The sequence below is a fragment of the Paroedura picta genome, chromosome 3 (genome assembly GCF_049243985.1).
Source record: "Paroedura picta isolate Pp20150507F chromosome 3, Ppicta_v3.0, whole genome shotgun sequence".
Taxonomy (NCBI): domain Eukaryota; kingdom Metazoa; phylum Chordata; class Lepidosauria; order Squamata; family Gekkonidae; genus Paroedura; species Paroedura picta.
In genome coordinates this window covers 127,506,892-127,524,821 of record NC_135371.1, presented here as the reverse complement: position 1 = coordinate 127,524,821, position 17,930 = coordinate 127,506,892, and the positions used below count along the sequence as shown (strand labels likewise).

The 17,930-nt window shown below is 40.7% G+C and overlaps 1 protein-coding gene across 5 annotated transcripts in view; it reads right to left on the bottom strand.

Moving 5' to 3' along the window:
• Positions 1-17,930, bottom strand: part of TNRC6C (trinucleotide repeat containing adaptor 6C) — a 176,452-nt gene that overhangs the window by 14,264 nt on the left and 144,258 nt on the right. For 4 of the 5 annotated variants that reach the window (XM_077327647.1, XM_077327644.1, XM_077327645.1 and 1 more), the window contains 4 exons: positions 15,300-15,491; positions 14,563-14,706; positions 7,285-7,401; positions 754-948 (listed from right to left, as the gene is read on the bottom strand). In XM_077327647.1, coding sequence (XP_077183762.1) covers positions 754-948; positions 7,285-7,401; positions 14,563-14,706; positions 15,300-15,491 — 648 coding nt within the window. The remainder of the gene's footprint in view (positions 1-753; positions 949-7,284; positions 7,402-14,562; positions 14,707-15,299; positions 15,492-17,930) is intronic. The other variant, XM_077327646.1, reaches the window with a different exon arrangement.

Sequence of the window (17,930 nt, the reverse complement as noted above, 5' to 3'; positions counted from 1 at the left end):
CACATCAGAAGCTGTCTCCAGGATCTATGTGGGGCAGAGAGGACTCTTGCTACCACACACAGACCTGAGAGGAGCAGCCAGGGTGACAGGAGCTGATAGTTCCCGCCACCACAGTTGATCAATATAACTGAATAGTCACAAATAAAAGACAGAAAAAAGCTTTTATTTGGGTCACATATACCGGTAGTAGATCAGACTGGAGAATTTGTAATCAGTTTAAACAGTACCTGAAAAATACTGGTAAGGTGTTCCTGCCCAACATGAAGATATGTTTTAACAGGACACTCTTGTAGCTACTTGTGTGTATGTGGGGGGGGGGGAGGGAGTAACATCTCTACAGTGATTACATTTGGAGATTCTGCTTAGCATCCACTGTACAACTGTGCTTCCATAACCTGAAAAATCCATCCAAAATTAATATTCTGCTGGTCCAATTATCACTTTCATTTATTCACAATAATGTGAATTGTATAATGCAGAATCTCTAGCTACACAGAACAACTCATGTGCCACAAAGAAAATAATGACTAAGATATGAAATTATTTTACTGGATTGCATTCTCATGCCTGCCTGCCTGCCTTGGCTTTGTTACTATGCATCTTCCAAAGCAGAAAAATATACTCCTTCACACTGATACAATCTGTTGGCCCTTCAGGTCCTGACATTTTTTAAATAAAAGAATCTTGAATAGAAAGAAGAGACAATGAACAGTAAACTGTTGGACTGCAATAAAATATAGGAGTCAGAAATACCAGAAGAGTAAGAGCTGGTCCAACCCAGTGGGCTGGCACCCCAGGTAGATGATGGCTTGGTGTTCGTTAAGCCTGGAGGCGGTCTTGTAGGAGCAGTAGTGTTTCTGGGTACCTTCCACAGTTCATGAGACAGAGAGGCTTGTGTGTGAGAAACTGGGCCAGAGGACCACGTTGATTTGATGTCTGACAATTTACCTGAAACAGAGAAATACAAATTAGGTACTTTTAAAAAGTTGAAATATATGCATAATTGGCAGTTTCTAGGATTCAGGCCTTATCACTAGTGGATACACAGTGTATTCCACAACAGCATTGATAAACATCTCACTTTACATAACTGGCAAATCTTCCCTTTTTTATAGAACTATAATTCTTGCTGTCATATTAGTACCATTAATACAATGCCTTTAAAGCTTCTAACATTGCTCATCATGGCCTAGGACAAAGCCCTGTTCAACATTTCAAATACAGATCACTCAGCATCATGACTTAAGAAAAAAGTCAGAGATAGTATTTGCAAGTAGGGTAGGATCTTGCCTAACCCCAAAAGTAGCCTGCTGGCAAGTTTCCCCATTGACACAGCTACTACTCTTACTTCCCCATCCCCAAATATTACTCAGCTGTCCTCTTCTTCCTAGGAAAAAGACTGAACTCTTCACATAAGCCATTATTACTCACAATAGCCATGTATGTACTGTCTCTAACCCATAAGTAATCAGGGAGTGTATTATGCAGTTGCACTGCCTAAAAATGGCTGCATGTAGGAACAGCTCCTTCTTCCACCACATGCAGAAAGAGTATGGCACATGGAAATAAGAAGATGGAAGGTGCATGCAAAATGGTAGTGAGATAGATGAAAAGGAACCTTGCTTTGCTCTCTCTTACTGATATATTTACCGCTGTATACCATCCGGACCTGCTTCAGGCACCATACAGAAGCAGGGAAAGGCACTTCTCACTCATCTAGTTTGGAAAGGAAGCCAGGTGACTCCCCTCACAAAGCCTGGCAGCAGAAATCCACCAGCCATAGCTTAGTTATATAGAGAATTAAGTTCCTACACTAATAGAAACATTTGCTTTAGGATGCTTAGGGCTAATCCTGTGTTGAGCAGGGGGTTGGACTAGATGGCCTGTATGGCCCCTTCCAACTCTATGATTCTATGATTTCCACAAAAAGAGCCCTCACAGCAAAATATGTATGACTTGAATATCACATCTCTTCCAATATCTGTTGTTCTCTGATCTCTTTATCATCACCACAACAAAAATGTGATCTGAAAGCTGATTGACACTGAGAAATGTATGCAATTCAACTTCAACTTTAGGAATTATTCACACTTCGATTTCAGTTAGGGCAGTAAAGAAATGCATAATAAAATCTCATCAATAAACTAGTAATAACATTCCTAGAAAGGTGGCTTACTAATGGTCTCAGCATGTAAGTTGGACATGTGGTGGTAGTGGGAAACCAAAGTAAGCTTCATCTCTATGTACTACCACACCTATAACTGCCATCAAGAACTGGTGTCCTTGCACATACCCTCCCATGTGTACAGTTATGCAGGTGTAAACTGGCTCACTATCAATATTAATGTTTTATCCCTTTCTAGATACTCTTGTTTCCCCAGCAAGACTAACATCATTGATGTTGGTCTAAAGGAACCTGCACATTTAGCTTGGTCTAAAGGAACATGTACATTTCGTTTTAATTACTAAGCAATAGCTGAACTTCAATTTTTAAAAGATAGCTTTAACTGTTATGCCAATATTTCTTGCAAGGTCAATGCAGGGAAACAGAACTGGGAAAAGAGGAGAAAGGGCAAAAAAAAAAAAAAAAGAAAAGAAAAAAAGAAATGCATGGTAATTAAAATCAAAGCATAAGCTTCTTTTTCATGTAATATCATGTCACTGTCAATAAATCTCTCTCCTCGTTTTAAAGATCTGTCTGAATAACAGAAATACTTGTTTGTGACAAATTATCTGGTGTTTATTTTTATACAAAGTTACCTCATCCCTATTATCTGTTCACCTCGTAAGTCCTATACCTCATTCCCACCTGACCATTTCCCCTCAAAGTGAAATAATACAGTTTAACATTTTTGAACAACCATTAGTCTCTCGTGTGTCATTATCAAAACAGGACATAAGAAGGATTTTAGTCTCTCCTCTCAGTTCCCTAGGGTGGGTCAGCATTTACCAACATGCATTCAAACAACAGGATGGGACAGCCAGAGAAAAAGAAAAAAAAGAGAAAAAGAGCTGCTCATCCAGAAAGAAGCTAACGGGAAACCCTATGAGAGAGTACAAAATCACTGTAATGCTTAAGTAAAAAACAAACAAAAAACCTTAGTTGAGTACATAAACTAGGACAACAGTCCTTACAAAACCTAAAACAATTTAAAAGGATCATTACACTGTTATCTCCACTGCAGGAACTAGCAACAGACTGCATTAATTATAAGTACCACAGCCTGGTATGAGGGAGTGAGATTTTTTTTGGTGCCAGAGTAGGCTTGGAAGATAAGTTTCCTCAACCCACCAAGGTCATATATGTACACAAAATGCTTCCCACCTGCAGCTCTGCTGTATTTTCTCTGCTCCCCTTCCCCCAGTCTGTTCCAAAAACAGATCCATGAAAGGGAGGGGGAGCAGAAATACAATGAAGGACCCAGCTGTCCATGCTTAACAGATCTGAATACAGTATGGACTTAAAAGTTTTTAAAAATTGAAAAATAGCATAGACTATTATAAGTTTCAAGTTTCAGCTTTAACTGCCCAATGAAATAACCTAAGAAATTAATACTTGTTGTAAAGGTGGCTAATGACTGTAGTGATAGTATGTAATCTGGGATGGGATGAAAGCAATCAAAGGATTTAGGCCACAATCAATGGGTTATTCTAAAGCTGACTGTAGAGAAGGCGTTCCATATTCCCTTCGATTTCAGCTGTGGGAAACCCAATACTCTCAAAGTCTTCAATATATTGACCAAAATAAAATACCTTAACACTGACATTTTGATTAGGGCTGTCAAAAATTCAAATAATCACAACGGTGGTGGCAGTTTAGGTGACAAATGGACATTACATTTTACTTTGATCATAGTAAGGCTAGACCCAAAGTGAAAGGTAGAGGCAGCAAAACAAGAGATTTCTATGTAACAGAACACCCTTCCCACATTTCAGAGTGCCTGGTGTCTATGGAAGGAAATCACCCAGTGTCGATTCACTTCTGCCAGTGACAGAACCTGGTTCCACTGCCTCCCAGTACAACCATGTGTAGTCAAAGTGAACTGGTTTTATCTCCCTCTCTCTCTCTTACAGAATAAATTCTGTATTACTCACTTGATTTCTCCCTTCCCAATCTACAGTCAATGTGAGAGGAAATACAAATTCTTCCCTAGGTCAGTGACCCTTTCCAGCAGTGGAAGAAGCAAACAAAGAATCTCTTCAAAAATTGGCTCTTTCACACTGCACGGAGCATCTTAAGAGCAGAGACTAGACTTTCCCACATTCACTGAAGTTAGTAAAATCATGTGAAACTTTTAAACTTTTAAACATTTATTCAACTTCCTTAATCCAAAAAGGGGAGGAAAACTGCTGCCCTTCTCCACACACAAAAAAGAATAGGACCTCTCCCAACTCCAAAATATCAGCCCCTTTGGCCATAAGCTACTTGAGTTGCAGCTGCAATACCAACATGGCCGGGAGTAAGGACTTGAACTCCAATCTATATCCTATAGAAACAATGGAGTGTACCCAGAAGTCTTGGGTATCCATCCCCAAGCAGGCTGAAACATGGCCAGGTGATCCCTAAACATAAGAGTAGAGCTAGCATCTTGAGCTGTCAGTCAGAATTTCGGGTATGCTGCTGTTGATTCCTTTCATGGACTCCTTTCATGTTGACTTTAATGGACCTGCAAGGACCTCTGTCACTGAGTTTGACTCCTTTTCTGAAAAGGTGATTGATACTGCCTGGGAGGATAGTGGAACTGTTGATGGCTAGACTTGTGCTGACCCCTGAAGAATGGTCCCATGAATCCCTGCTGCCATTGGCCATAGCAATGCTGCTGAGACGGAGTGGGTTACCCTTGCCCAAGTTTCTACTGGGAGAGTCATATTCCAAAGGCAAGAATGGCAGAAGAACTAAGGCAGAGGCCATAGCATGTCCAGCTATGTCCGCAGAATGTTTCCCTACACGTATTTCTTGTTTAGAAGTCCTAATCATCTCATCAGGTTTCTGGTCAATTTATTTGGTGAGGCTATTGCACAAAAAGAGCTGATTAGCCCTCCATAAGTGCCTGGTAGTTGGCAATGAGGAAATTAATTACAGAGGAAGAATAAGCTTTCTGCCAATCTTGTCCAGTCATCTACTCTTCCTATTGACGGGCAAGAAACGTTGGCCAGGATGATGCTTCAATTGCATGTCCTCTATAAGGCAGGAGGAGGGTGGATAGCTTGGTATTCTGCTGCCTCCTGTTTAATTTTGTACAAGTCCTCTAATCTTTTAAGCATGGCTGTAACCGATGCAGGCCTGCTCCAAACTGGCACCGTTAGATCTGATAAGCCCTCCAGAATAGGCAACACAATGGTGGTCAGAATACAACCTACTAAATACCTTGTCCTTGGGTCTTACATCAGATGTTGCCACATCTATTTCTAGGGCATTTGCCATTCAAAGGAGCTGTTCATTGTATAGGCAAAGAACCTCACTTGGAAACACAGGGGCAGAGTCCCTCATGTTTCCATCATGTGAAAGGTTCAAGGTGTTCTCAGGACTAATCTGGGAAACCGAAAAGCTCTACCTTCCACCTTTTTGAATGGACCTCAGAGGGGGCAAAGTTCCCCAGGCTCATCAAGATAGTCCATATGATAGTCAGATGTCTTGCAGAAGTTGGGGATCTGTAGAGTCACTACTGGATTGTCCCAAGGGGGCCTCAGTATCATCCTCCTGTAACTTTTACAGGTCCCCGTTCCACCCCTCCCTCCAACTGAAAGGTCAAACCTACCTAGGGATTGTCAATGTTATTGTTTGTTGAAATGCTGTTCTAGTTGGTATATCATGATTGTTATCCGTTATATTGATATTGTTCTGTGTAAATGTTCTACAATGTTTTATGGAAACTGCCCAGAGCGATACGGAAGGATGGTATAAAAATATAAATAAATACATAAACTAACTAACTAAATACATGAGAGTGGCCAAATTAACATTGTTTATACACATCAGACAGACTTTGGAATTAAAAAAAAATGTAAAGCCTTTTCAGAAATATATCTGAAAATCAATAAAATTAACTTAAATAGAGGACGATAAAAACATTTAGGTAATATATGCTTTATAATTAGGTATATTAAGATAAATTGATAAGAGATTAATTACAAGTGAAATATTACGAAGTAAATTTAAGTAACTTCTATATACAGTATTTGCTGGCGTTTAAGACTACTTCCCCCCCCTGAAAAACATGCCTCCAAGTGGGGGGGTCATCCTATACGCTGGGTGCACTTCAGTTGGGATAGACATAGCTGCCCATAGTGGCCCATAGTACTGTAATGTAATGTAACAAACTCTATATTTTGAGTGGAAATGTTGGGGGGTTGTCTTATACGCCCAGTCGTCTTATACACCGGCAAATACGGTAAATGTATGGTTTTGAATACAAATTATTATAGCATATGTTCTATGTTAGTATGTATGTAAATTGAAATTGTAATAAAAATGAAAACAAAAAGAATGCCATTCTTGTGTTTAGGGATTGGCAAAAAGCAGAATTTGTTACTTTGCTGCAAAATCAGCAAAGAACCACTTGCCTTCAAGAAACCCTGCATTGTCCCCAGTCAATTTCACCCCTCAAAGTCACATACATGATATAGATTTACTGTTGAGGCTATTCTTGTAAGGTCTAGTACAGTAATGCTGGTGCCTGAAGTTGTAATACACAGAAAAGCCAGAGGACAACATTTAGTTTTATGAGGCTAAACTGAATGAGATCACTGTCAGCATTTTGAACATTGTACACACAAAGATGAGACCGTGGAAGTACAGCTACGTGCAAGCTGTCGTTAGCCCACAGTGTTCATCCTGGCTTTTAGAATAAACACATTCAAAAAGGAGAAGAATAAAAATTGTTGTACTGTTAAACTCACAGGAGTTTTTTCCAGAAAATAAGGTGCACAATTTTAGAAATGTAATGCTTTTTAATTTCACAGCTTCTGCTGGTGAAAGTGTGCAAGCCAGATCAATGAAGGTCTAGCTATCTATTTTATTTTCATCAACAGAAAATGGTTCAGGGGATTGGCAACAATACTGAACCTATTCTTTCTTCCTGACAGGTCTGGCATTGCCAATTCCAGGCATCCCATTACACATTCACTGCAACCAAACTCCCAGGACTGATTAAAGGAGTGCAGCACATGAAAAGCATGCAGCACACTCACAGTAGTATCATAACCCCAAAGAACAGAGGCCTGTTCAGAACCTCCTCTCTCTGTGGACAGAGGGACTCTAAGTAGAAAGGCCATTGGTCGTACCTGCAATGCTAGGTGCGGATGCAATGCTGCTGAAAGAGCTACTGTAGCCGGAGGCACTAAGTGGCCAGGCACTTGATGAAGGCAGCGTGGCATTCTGAGATGATGTTGGGGATGACCCTGCAGAACCAGCAAAGAAGCAACTAAGAAAGATGGGCAGAATGGCGTCTATTGCAGTATATGTAATTCTAACACCATCATGTGCAAACAGAAACCATGCAACGTAAGAACTCCAACCCAGCCTTTCCCTTTGAGGTCAAGGAATGGGCATGGATAGCATGATTGACCCAAGGCAGCAGAATGTGGCAGAAAAAAAGATGAGACAATGACAAGGGTAGTAGTGGTCATGCAAAAGATATACATTTGAATTTGCCATCCAAGCAGGTGACATCTATTGCAACACTACTCATTATGCATAGATTATGGGTGGAAAATGTTCCTGAAAATACAGCCGTTTCTCTTGATCATTTGGGTACTGCAAAAATTAAAGAAGTATTTTCTGGAAGGCCAGTAAGGTACAGCTCCTTATCTCTGTGCTTTTTGCCTTTAAGAAACCCTGCAACTATCATCAGCTAATCGTCTCTTTCAAAGGTTTATACATTATAAAGGTAAAGGTATCACCTGTGCAAGCACCGAGTCATGTCTGACCCTTGGGGTGACGCCCTCTAGCGTTTTCATGGCAGACTCAATATGGGGTGGATTGCCAGTGCCTTCCCCAGTCATTACCGTTTACCTCCCAGCAAGCTGGGTACTTATTTTACCGACTTCGGAAGGATGGAAGGCTGAGTCAACCTTGAGCCGGCTGCTGGGATCGAACTCCCAGCCTCATGGGCAGAGCTTCAGACTGCATGTCTGCTGCCTTACCACTCTGTGCCACAAGAGGCTCTTTATACATGATGCAATGGTTGCATCTAAACTTGTACTCTAGAGAACAGCATGGCTGCAGAACTGGGCAAGGGAACAAAGTGTGTCTTTGCACCTGCTTTGGGAGTGAAGGGTCACACTTTGATGCAATTGTGAAGTTGGCATAAGATTAGGCTGTAATATCAACAATTAATTGGGACACATTTATTGAAGCCATCTACAGCCTCAATTTCTGGTGCAATACTTATTAGTTAGCGCCAAATGAAGTGGTGTCTATCCTATAGCCAGCTTCTACCAATTTAAAGAACATGTCATTTGAAGCATTTTGTTTGTTTGTTTGCTGTAAATCTGTGGTAAACTGTGGAACAAAGAAACTTCATTATAAGCAATGACCTATTTCAGCTAGTGCAAGGTACTGCAGTAGCAACAAAATGTTAATGCAAATGGATGTTTGTGAAAAAACTTTAATTTAAATTTTAATAATGCAATTATTAATAATGCATTTTCAAAGTAAGCACTCAGTTTTGCCAAGAATCATGCCATGTCTATTTCTTGTACAGTAAATCTTTATATGGTCAGAAAGTCCAACCCTGAAGTTACACATCTCTTCTGGCCAGTATGTGCAACATAACTTAAAATAATAAACTTTAATGTTAAAGAAGAAGTTTCCAATCCAAACTAATAAAATGTAACATTAAAGTTTCTTCTTCTTCGTTATCAATTTAAATGCAATCCAAATTATCATTTGTAAAAGAACATCAGCCATTTGTCTTTGTTAATTCAAAACTAGGGAATTAGCTCAACTTTTACTGAGGCCCGGTGTGTGTGGGGGGGGGGTAGTTTACTCCTCTACTCTCAACCACTGCCCTAACACTCTCTGATCGCTATGGTAATGTTTAAACATCCCTTCAAAATAAGATACAGACACGCCACAACAATGAACATAAGGAACATTTTATTTTCATGGAAAATTTAACTCATGACAATGACAAATCAATGGGAACCCTGAGCTTGTTTCTCTGCAACGAGATAGTCCCATCTGAGAGTGATGGGAGACAATGACACCTGAAGTGTGTTGTAAAGGGCCAGGGGGAATGAAGTAAAGGGCTGGGGGGGGGTCCTTCGGGGCCCACCTCCAATTAGTCGAAGGACCACATGTGGTCCGCGGCCCACAGGTTGGGGATCGCTAAGCTCAAGGATTCTGTGATGATATGAACCATGGCAGATAGTGAACATGAGGAGATACCCTGGGTGAGAGATATCTTGTCAACCTTTCCTAAAAACCTATCATACGTATAAAAAATATATATATAGCGTACATTTTGATTAAGGAATCATTCAATGAATACTGCACAAAGCCTTATTCTTAAGCACATCTTGAACAACCATAGGCCTTTTGTGCTGGACATCTGGGTAGGAGTACCCCTTTGGAGCAGTGGCTGGGGCGGTGGTAGTGGTTGTTGCCATGTATGGATGTGGAGGGGGGGCAATGTAAAGGGATCTTGCTGCTAGTATTATATTGTATTATTTTTATTGTATTTGGGTTTTTATAACTGAATGTAAACCGCCACGAGCTGGTAGACCAGGCAGCAGTGACCAATAAAAACTAAAATAAATAAATAAGCAAACCTTTTACTGAAAATATACTGAAAATAATACATATATCTTGACAGAGCTCAATACAGTCCTTTTTTCATGTCTACCAGCAAACACATGAACAGCATGAGGAGATGGTGAGGGAATGAGAGGTCTGTGAGCACCTCCCATCCAGCCCTCCGGCAAGTCATTTGTACTCTGAATATAAGTAACTTGCATTGGGAATAGAGTGGCAGGGATATAGAAGGGAGAAAAGGAATGTAAGAAGTATATGCATGCATTTCAATACCTCTAACATTCTACTGAGATAATTGATTTTACATACATTGGATATAATACACTTCTACCATGGCCATAGGACTTGCGTACCTGTTTTTCTTTCCTGCTTGCAAACAGATATAAAGTTCTGGGTTCATCTTACATGTGGATTATATCCACTATTTGCAAAATCAAACCAAAGAAATTGGAAACTTGATTCCAATTGTGAATATAATTATATTTCTCCCATTAAAAATTCTAAACTCTGAATATTTAAATGTGTATGTATGATGTTTATTGTTTTAATACAAAGCCAAAAATGAGATGCACAACCTAAAGAAAGAAGACTTTATTAGGCTGCATGTAGTTTTGCATGTTCCTTGATTGCGTGGCATACAAGAGATGCCAAGGGCAACAGATTTTTCTTTTATATATATCTATATCTATATATCTATATCTATTTTATTCCAGGGTACACACAATGCACATAACAAATAGACCCCTTTTCAGACATGCATGAAGCACTCTGTAGTTCCACACCTAGAAAACCGCCTCTCACAGCTGTAGAACAAGGTTGGAAAAACATGTATAATTTATAAAAGGCATCTCTGTTCACAGCTTGTGACTGGCAAATGCATTCTGTTCATAGCTTCAGCTTCCCTGTCCAAATAGTATCTCTCTCCTGACCCTCATACTCATCGTATTCATACTCATCTTCTTAAACCAACACTAAAAAATAATGCAGTTTGCAAATTCAGTTCAAACTATGACTTTAAAACAGTGGCTTGGTATTTAGCAATGGCTAAGTTGAATGTCAATTAAGACATAGTCAGAGGAAACCTCAAAATGAAAGATGGAATCAGCACCCAAGTGGAGAAGAGCTTAGAGCAGCCTTTCTCAACCTTTTGATGGTGGAGTAACCCCTGAAATATTCTTCAGGCTTCAAGTAATCCTGGAAATGATGCCAGCTGGCCACACCTCCCTGCCGTATCCCTGGAAGTCACATGTTTACAGTGTGCATGGCATCAATCATAAAATAAAATTCTTGTTAAATAAGAAGTTAGTTTCAGTTTTGTCTGTGCAGTACCTTGCCTGCGCAAAATAAGGAAGCATTAATCTCAGCTGTCATAAAACCCTCCATACAAAGAAGCAATTCAAAGGGGAAATGATCTGTGTGATTTGGTGATCACTTGTAATTTTGGGAGATCTCTGGGCACTACCAGGAGGTTGGCAGTTCTAGCAAGACCTGAGAATTCCAGGGTTGGAAATCACTGCCAGGGCAAGGGGAAACAGAAGAAAGGAATCCTTGTGCAGGTTGTGCATAGTCCTTGCATTGTATCCAACTCTTGGCTAGGGATGCCAGCCTCCAGGTGGGACTTGGAATTGCAGCTCATCTCCAGACTACAGAGATCAGTTTCCCTGGAGAAAACAACTACTTTAGAGGGTAGACTCTGTGGCATTGGACACAGTCCTCCCCTACTTGAATTCCTCTGCTTGCAACAGCCTTCCTCTAGCCATTTTCTGTTGACAGTGCTCTGAGAAGAAATTCTGAGAAGAGAAATAGGAGGAGCCAATAGGAGTGCAGCAGATCCAGCACTTCCCTCCCATCCCTTTCTAGAACCTCTCCCATATCTATATCCATCTATCTATAAAAATAAATCAAATCCCCCCCCACACACACATACATGGGATTAACTTCTCTGTAGCAATCCTGGGGTTACTAGTAACTCTGGTTGGGAAAGACTTGCTTAGAGCATTCTCAATCACCCTAAAACCAGACTGGGAAATTTGAATATGACACTAGAACTGAATTTGTTCTCAAACCTTCCAGAAGCAATGAAAGTACAGTATTTGCTGGCGTATAAGACTACTTTTCCCCCCTGAAAAACATGCCTCCAAGTGGGGGGGTCGTCCTATACGCTGGGTGCACTTCAGTTGGGATAGACATAGCTGCTCATAGTGGCCCATAGTACTGTAATGTAATGTAACGAACTCTATATTTTGAGTGGAAATGTTGGGGGGTCGTCTTATACACCCAGTCGTCTTATACACCGGCAAAAACGGTATATAAACTGAACACCATGCAATCATGTTGCTAATATGCAAAATTCTTTATCCCGTAACTTGATTTTCCTTGGTGTAGACTGCACATTTTTTAAATGGGATGAATTGATTTGACTCTCAAGACTGCCGAAGAGCAGAGGTGCAAAAAGTGCAAGACTAAGAGTCACTTGTGATTTATGCCAGCTCAAAAGGGCTGCTTTACTCTATAAACCACAAGAAGCATTTTTAATAATGTCTTAAAATAATCCATATAACCCTTTTGTTCTATGTCCCCAGGGCATGTATTATTTTCTCTCTTTAAGCTACTTTCTTGTTATTATAGTTTTTCTCTGTCTGTAGCACTCCCTCCACTACATGCTCTCACATTTCTGTTAATTCCATCTCTGTTTCCACCACAAAGATCTCTGTGCACTCCTTGTTATCCCCTTCTCTTTTTTTCTCTATCTCACAAGCTCCCACCCCAATTCACCCGTCTGAATACACAATGGCACTTTCTCTGCATTGCCATCATGGGTTCTCAATGCATACTCATGTCCTTTGCACCATTTCCCCATCACACAGAGATCTCCTTGCAACTCATGTCTCCGTTATTCCCTTTCTTCCATCAGCTTCCCTTTGCTTCAGTTCCCACACCCCAAACTTAATCCTTCTCAAGTCCCTCATGAGTTTGGTAGCAACGACACACAATGTTTTCACTGTCTCAGCAATGCATGCTAGTGAAAGAATATCAGATGCCAGTAGGTCATTAAGAGGAGTAGTTGGCTGGCTGCAATGAACTCGACATATTTCAGGAAGTAGAGGAGCTCCTATCCCGATTTTGATGGGCTTGTACCGGCTTTTGATATATGTACAGAAATGTGGGAAAGGGCAGAAAGCAAAGGGGGTATTTAGAATTTTCTCAACATACAGTGAGAATGATGCAAGGATGCCTAGGACCCTCTGCTGTACAAACCTGCATTTATGGAAAGGAGGTGAGGGGAAGGGTATCCCAAAACATATAGCACAAGTAGAAAACAAAAAGCAGGAGATCTAAACACATACCTGCACATGCTAATTAACTGGAGAATAATATGTTTAAAGTAGCTCTTATAATTCACATTTCATAAAAATATCATAGAATCACAGAGTTGGAAGGGACCTCCAGAGTCATCTAGTCCAACTTCTTTTCAATTTTGAACTTAAAGATATTAATTTCTATGAGGCAGGATCCCAGAAAATGCAGTAATTCAGCTATAAAATGTGGCAAGATGTCCCTTCAGAAGGGAATCCAGAAGACCTGCTTCACAGACACTCTAGGAGATATAGCCAATGCCAGAACAATCTACATTTGGAAGGCCAACAAACCATTTGAACAACATGACTACATTTTTACTATCGCTGCTACTAGACTTCCTTTGAGTAGTATACATCAAGGCAGTAAGATAAATTCAGCTTGAAAATACCAAAGTGGACAAGGAAATCCTCATACTATGCACTTTCCACAGAGACTAGAAGATCAGGATACCCAGATTCTGGGCTCATCTAACAACAGTGTATGTTCTCCCGGCTTCTGGGATATTCTCTTAGCATACAAATCCATGCCCATGTATCTCCAAATTTTGGAGATACACCAGTTAAGAAGAGCATTTCTAGTAGCTCGCTTAAGCGTCTTTCCCTCAAATGTCACCCGAGGTAGATTTTTGAAGATCCCTCCTCAGGAGAGATACTGTTTACATGGATGTAGTGTCCCTGACACGTTGTACCATATACTTCTGGTGTGTGCTAAGTTTGAAGTATTTCGTCGCCCGTTAGCTAATTATCTGAAGAAATTGAAATTCAGCTGTGTTAATGAGAAACACTGATTAAAATGATACTAAATGTGAGGGACACAGCAACTATTATAAAAGTAGCAAAGTTTTTACTGGCAATTTTAAATGAAAATCTTTTACGATAGATTTTACATCTGAAACTGTTTGAAATTTTCATTTTATGCTGTGCAATTTTATGCCAATAAAGGTACTCTGAATCTGAATCTATGCCCTTTCCAAGGTAAAACAAACAAAAAAGCCATATGAGGGTTTTAGCAACAGCAACTAAGTGCAAGAGTTTTCAGTTCCTGCTTTTAGTTACAATTAGCTTAAACAAGATAAGCCACTTTTTAAAAAAAGCAAAAGCAATCTTGCAAGTCTGCAACTCCAGGTGGAGGGCGAGGGGCTGCCAAACTGGCCCTCTCAAGCTACATTTTTTTTTTTTGTAAGTGGAAAATCAGATGGGAAAGGAGGATTTTGAAAGCAAAAAATGGCTAGAGCTGAAACTGTTCAGCACTAGCACTCTTTCCCCTACTATGCTTCTGGTTAAACTCATAACTTCCCAATGTGACAGAACTAAAAGACTGCGCGCCACGTCCAGTATGGTCCTGAGTACAGGCAGATCACTTTCAGGCACTTAGCAGGCACACAGATGTGTAAAAGAAAGGAAGGGAAACAATAAATGCAACAGAATACAGGACTATTATGCTACCTCCACTTTTCAGTAGATAGCGATTAACATCCTGTATGGTGGTGTTAATGGTGGGCCCTGTTGGAACACTTCCAGGCGTAACATCAGGATCATTCTCGGGGTCAATGTTCTGCAATCCTTTCCATGGTACTCCAGGATGAAATTCTGTTTGGAAAAGTATGGAGACATCACATTTACTCTCATGACTGAGGTAAAGGCACAGTAGAAAAATAGATGAAAACTAAGATTATATCATGACCTCATGATAGAACATCTAGTAGTATGGACATTTTGCTAATGACCTAAGAAGAATCTCATCTTTGGAAGGCTCAGCAGACTCAGTTTTGGTGTCAAGTTTATGGAAGTTCATCATGATAAGAGGCTAGTTGTCCCAGTTTATAATGGCATGTGACTCTGGAGGCATTTTGCCTTTCTACAAATCCATTTTTTGTTCATGGATGAACTTGGGTTTTCTCTGGTCTTATTTTATGAAACACTATATCTAGATTAATTAACTTTATCCTACTTCTTTATAGGATTTTGGAGGACGTCAAGTAACTGCCATTTTGAAGCCACCAGCAGAACAACTGGGGCAGAAAAACAGGCAGCAAATACAATGGGAAGAGGGGAAGGAGTGGAAGAAGTTAATATTACATTCATTTTGAAGACCTTACAGTTTAAAAGGGGGGGATAATAAAGTCAAATAAATAAAACCAACATTGTAGTCATATGATTCCATCATACTTATTGCGAGTTACCTGGTGGCCAATTGATGCTGGAACCATTGGAGATTTTATCGTTATCAGATTTGGCACGTGACCAGCTGTGAGGAACTGCTACAGGAGGACTGGCTGGTGACTCATTGTTTTGAATCAGATCGTATCGACCGTAGGAGTCATCAATGGAGGATTTTCCTGGAGGACCAATACTTAGACCTCCAGGGATAGCACCTGATATATAGCAGAAAGGGAGAATAAAAGACCAAAGTTAATTGTTGACTGCTTCTCTTAATACCTATCATTTTAATTTTGTTGCTAAGCTTTTCAGCAAGTCTAACAAGAACAATATATTCATCACATAATTCAGCTATGACTCTGGACAATCAAATTAACCCCGGGCTCAAAGCCACTTTCAATGAAGTTAGAATGGTACAATTCTGTTTAGTATGGCACTGAGAGTTCAATACATTAACATTAATATGATGAATGTACAGTACACTTTGTGGATACTTTGCATTTTCTCAGTTATTTATTCATTTTGGATTGGATTTGTTTCTTATATGAAGAAACAGTAAAACAGAGTTGCACTTACCTGTAATTGATGTTCACTGAAATCTTATGTGCAGACACACATTGTGCCTGCTGTGGAAAACTTTTCTAAGCAAGCTTCAGTAGGGGATGCTCATGCCCTCTAGACGATGCATGTTTCCACCTTCCCACCAGACGCACTACATGTCCAGTTTGTGGACCCCACAGTGTTGGTTGGGGGGGGGGCGAGATGTGTATATGCACACAAGATGTCAATGAACAACACTGGTTTCCATTTTTCACCTTGTAGTGCAGCCCCACATTGGGCTTTAGCAAGCAACATTATCTTTGGAGGTGGGAAGCTCCTCAGTCAAAAAGAGACTGTAGAATCGTCTTTCCAAATTGAGTGTCTTTTCTATCCTGCAGGTCCAGGATTTAATGCTTGATAAATATCTCCTCAGCTGACCAAGATGCTGCTCTGCAAATCAATTCCAACAGCACCTGGTGAAGGAATACAGTGGATGCATGCTGGGCTCGTAAGGAGTCAGCCGTCAGAGGTTCTAACAGGTGCTACCATCCATGTAGCTATCGATTGTTATGCTCCTGCTCTTCCCTTTTGTGGTTCCCAATAACAGACAAATAAAGCCTTTCTTTTTCTGAACTGCTTAATTTTGTCTAAATACTACAGCAAGGCCCACTTCAAATCCTAAGAGTGGAGTCTCTATACCAACTCAGAGGAAGTTTGCGGGAAATAAACTGGAAGGATGATTTCCTGGGAAATATGGAAGTTAGACAGAAACCACCCTTCCTTGAGAAAAACTGCAGGTACAGGGAATTATTCTTTAATGCAGCTAGTGCCCCAATCTGCCTGGCAGAGGTGATAGCCACCAAGAAGACCACCTTCATAGTTAGTAAGTAAGATTTATTACGGTTTATACCAGGGACCTACATAGTTATGAGTCCCAAAGTGGCTAGGGCCATAGGTTTGAACAGCAGAGACATAAGAGGGCCTACAGGACCATGTGTGAGGGCCACGGCGGAACTACCTTAGTCTTCGGTGGGAACATGTTCATCAAACTCTTCAAGAAAAGCTGAGTTAGTTTGTGTGAGGAGATCAAAGCCCCTTGGATCTCTATGTGAAAGGCAGCTAGCACCACCAGGTGCATTTTAACTGATGCTACTGAAAGGCTTATTTCTGCCAATGATATTCTAGCATCTCCTGTATAGGGCAGGGCAAATCCCTCCATCTCTCACCCAATTCACAAAGCATGCCCATTTCAGATTGTATGCATATCTTATCAATCACTTTCTAGACTGTGTTAGTACTTATCTTATTGTCTTGGACAGGGGTTCAGGTCTGGTAAGATTCTCCTGCTGCAAGGTGGAGTCATGCACGGTCTACCTGATCCAGTGATCTGAATTCTATCAAGTCTGGGGTTTGGGGAAGGTCCATTATCTGCCCCTTGCTAGTCAAAATAAATGTATGTACCAGTGTTGTCGGGACCATTTCGGTGCTATTAAGATGACATAGGATCAATCTAAGTGTAGCTTCCAGAAGCAATGGGGTGTAATGAGAATGCATAGAACAGGGGATCTGCCCATACGAACTGGAATACATCTCCCAGTGATCTCTCACCCCTTCCCCCAGGGAACAAAAATGAGGGACTCTTGTTGAGCTGGTAAAGGCAAAGAGGTCTATCTCTGGAGCTCCCTAAGTCTCGAATACATGCCCTAAATACACTGGGTTTAGGACCATTCATAGGAAAGCCACCCCCCTCTGTTTAATCTGTTGGCTTCCACACTGAGTTTGCTCTCAGATCTGCCCCAACTGAACTGCCTCTTCCCAAGTCTGGAGAGCCTCTTTGTATAAGGTGTGAGAGAAGGTGCCCCCTTGTTTGTTCAAAAAGAACATGGCTGAGGTGCTGACTGTTTTGACCAATACGCACTTCTCGGCAACCACCTGAAAATTTTGTCAAGGCAAACCATATAGCTCTCAACTCCAGGAGGTTGATGTGACATTCCTTGTCCTATTGTTTTCAAAATCCTTGGATTGACCTTCACAATGTGTACCCCAACCCGAAAGGCATGCATCTATAGTTAGGACCACACGGAGAACTCAAACCCTAGAGGGCACTCCTTTGA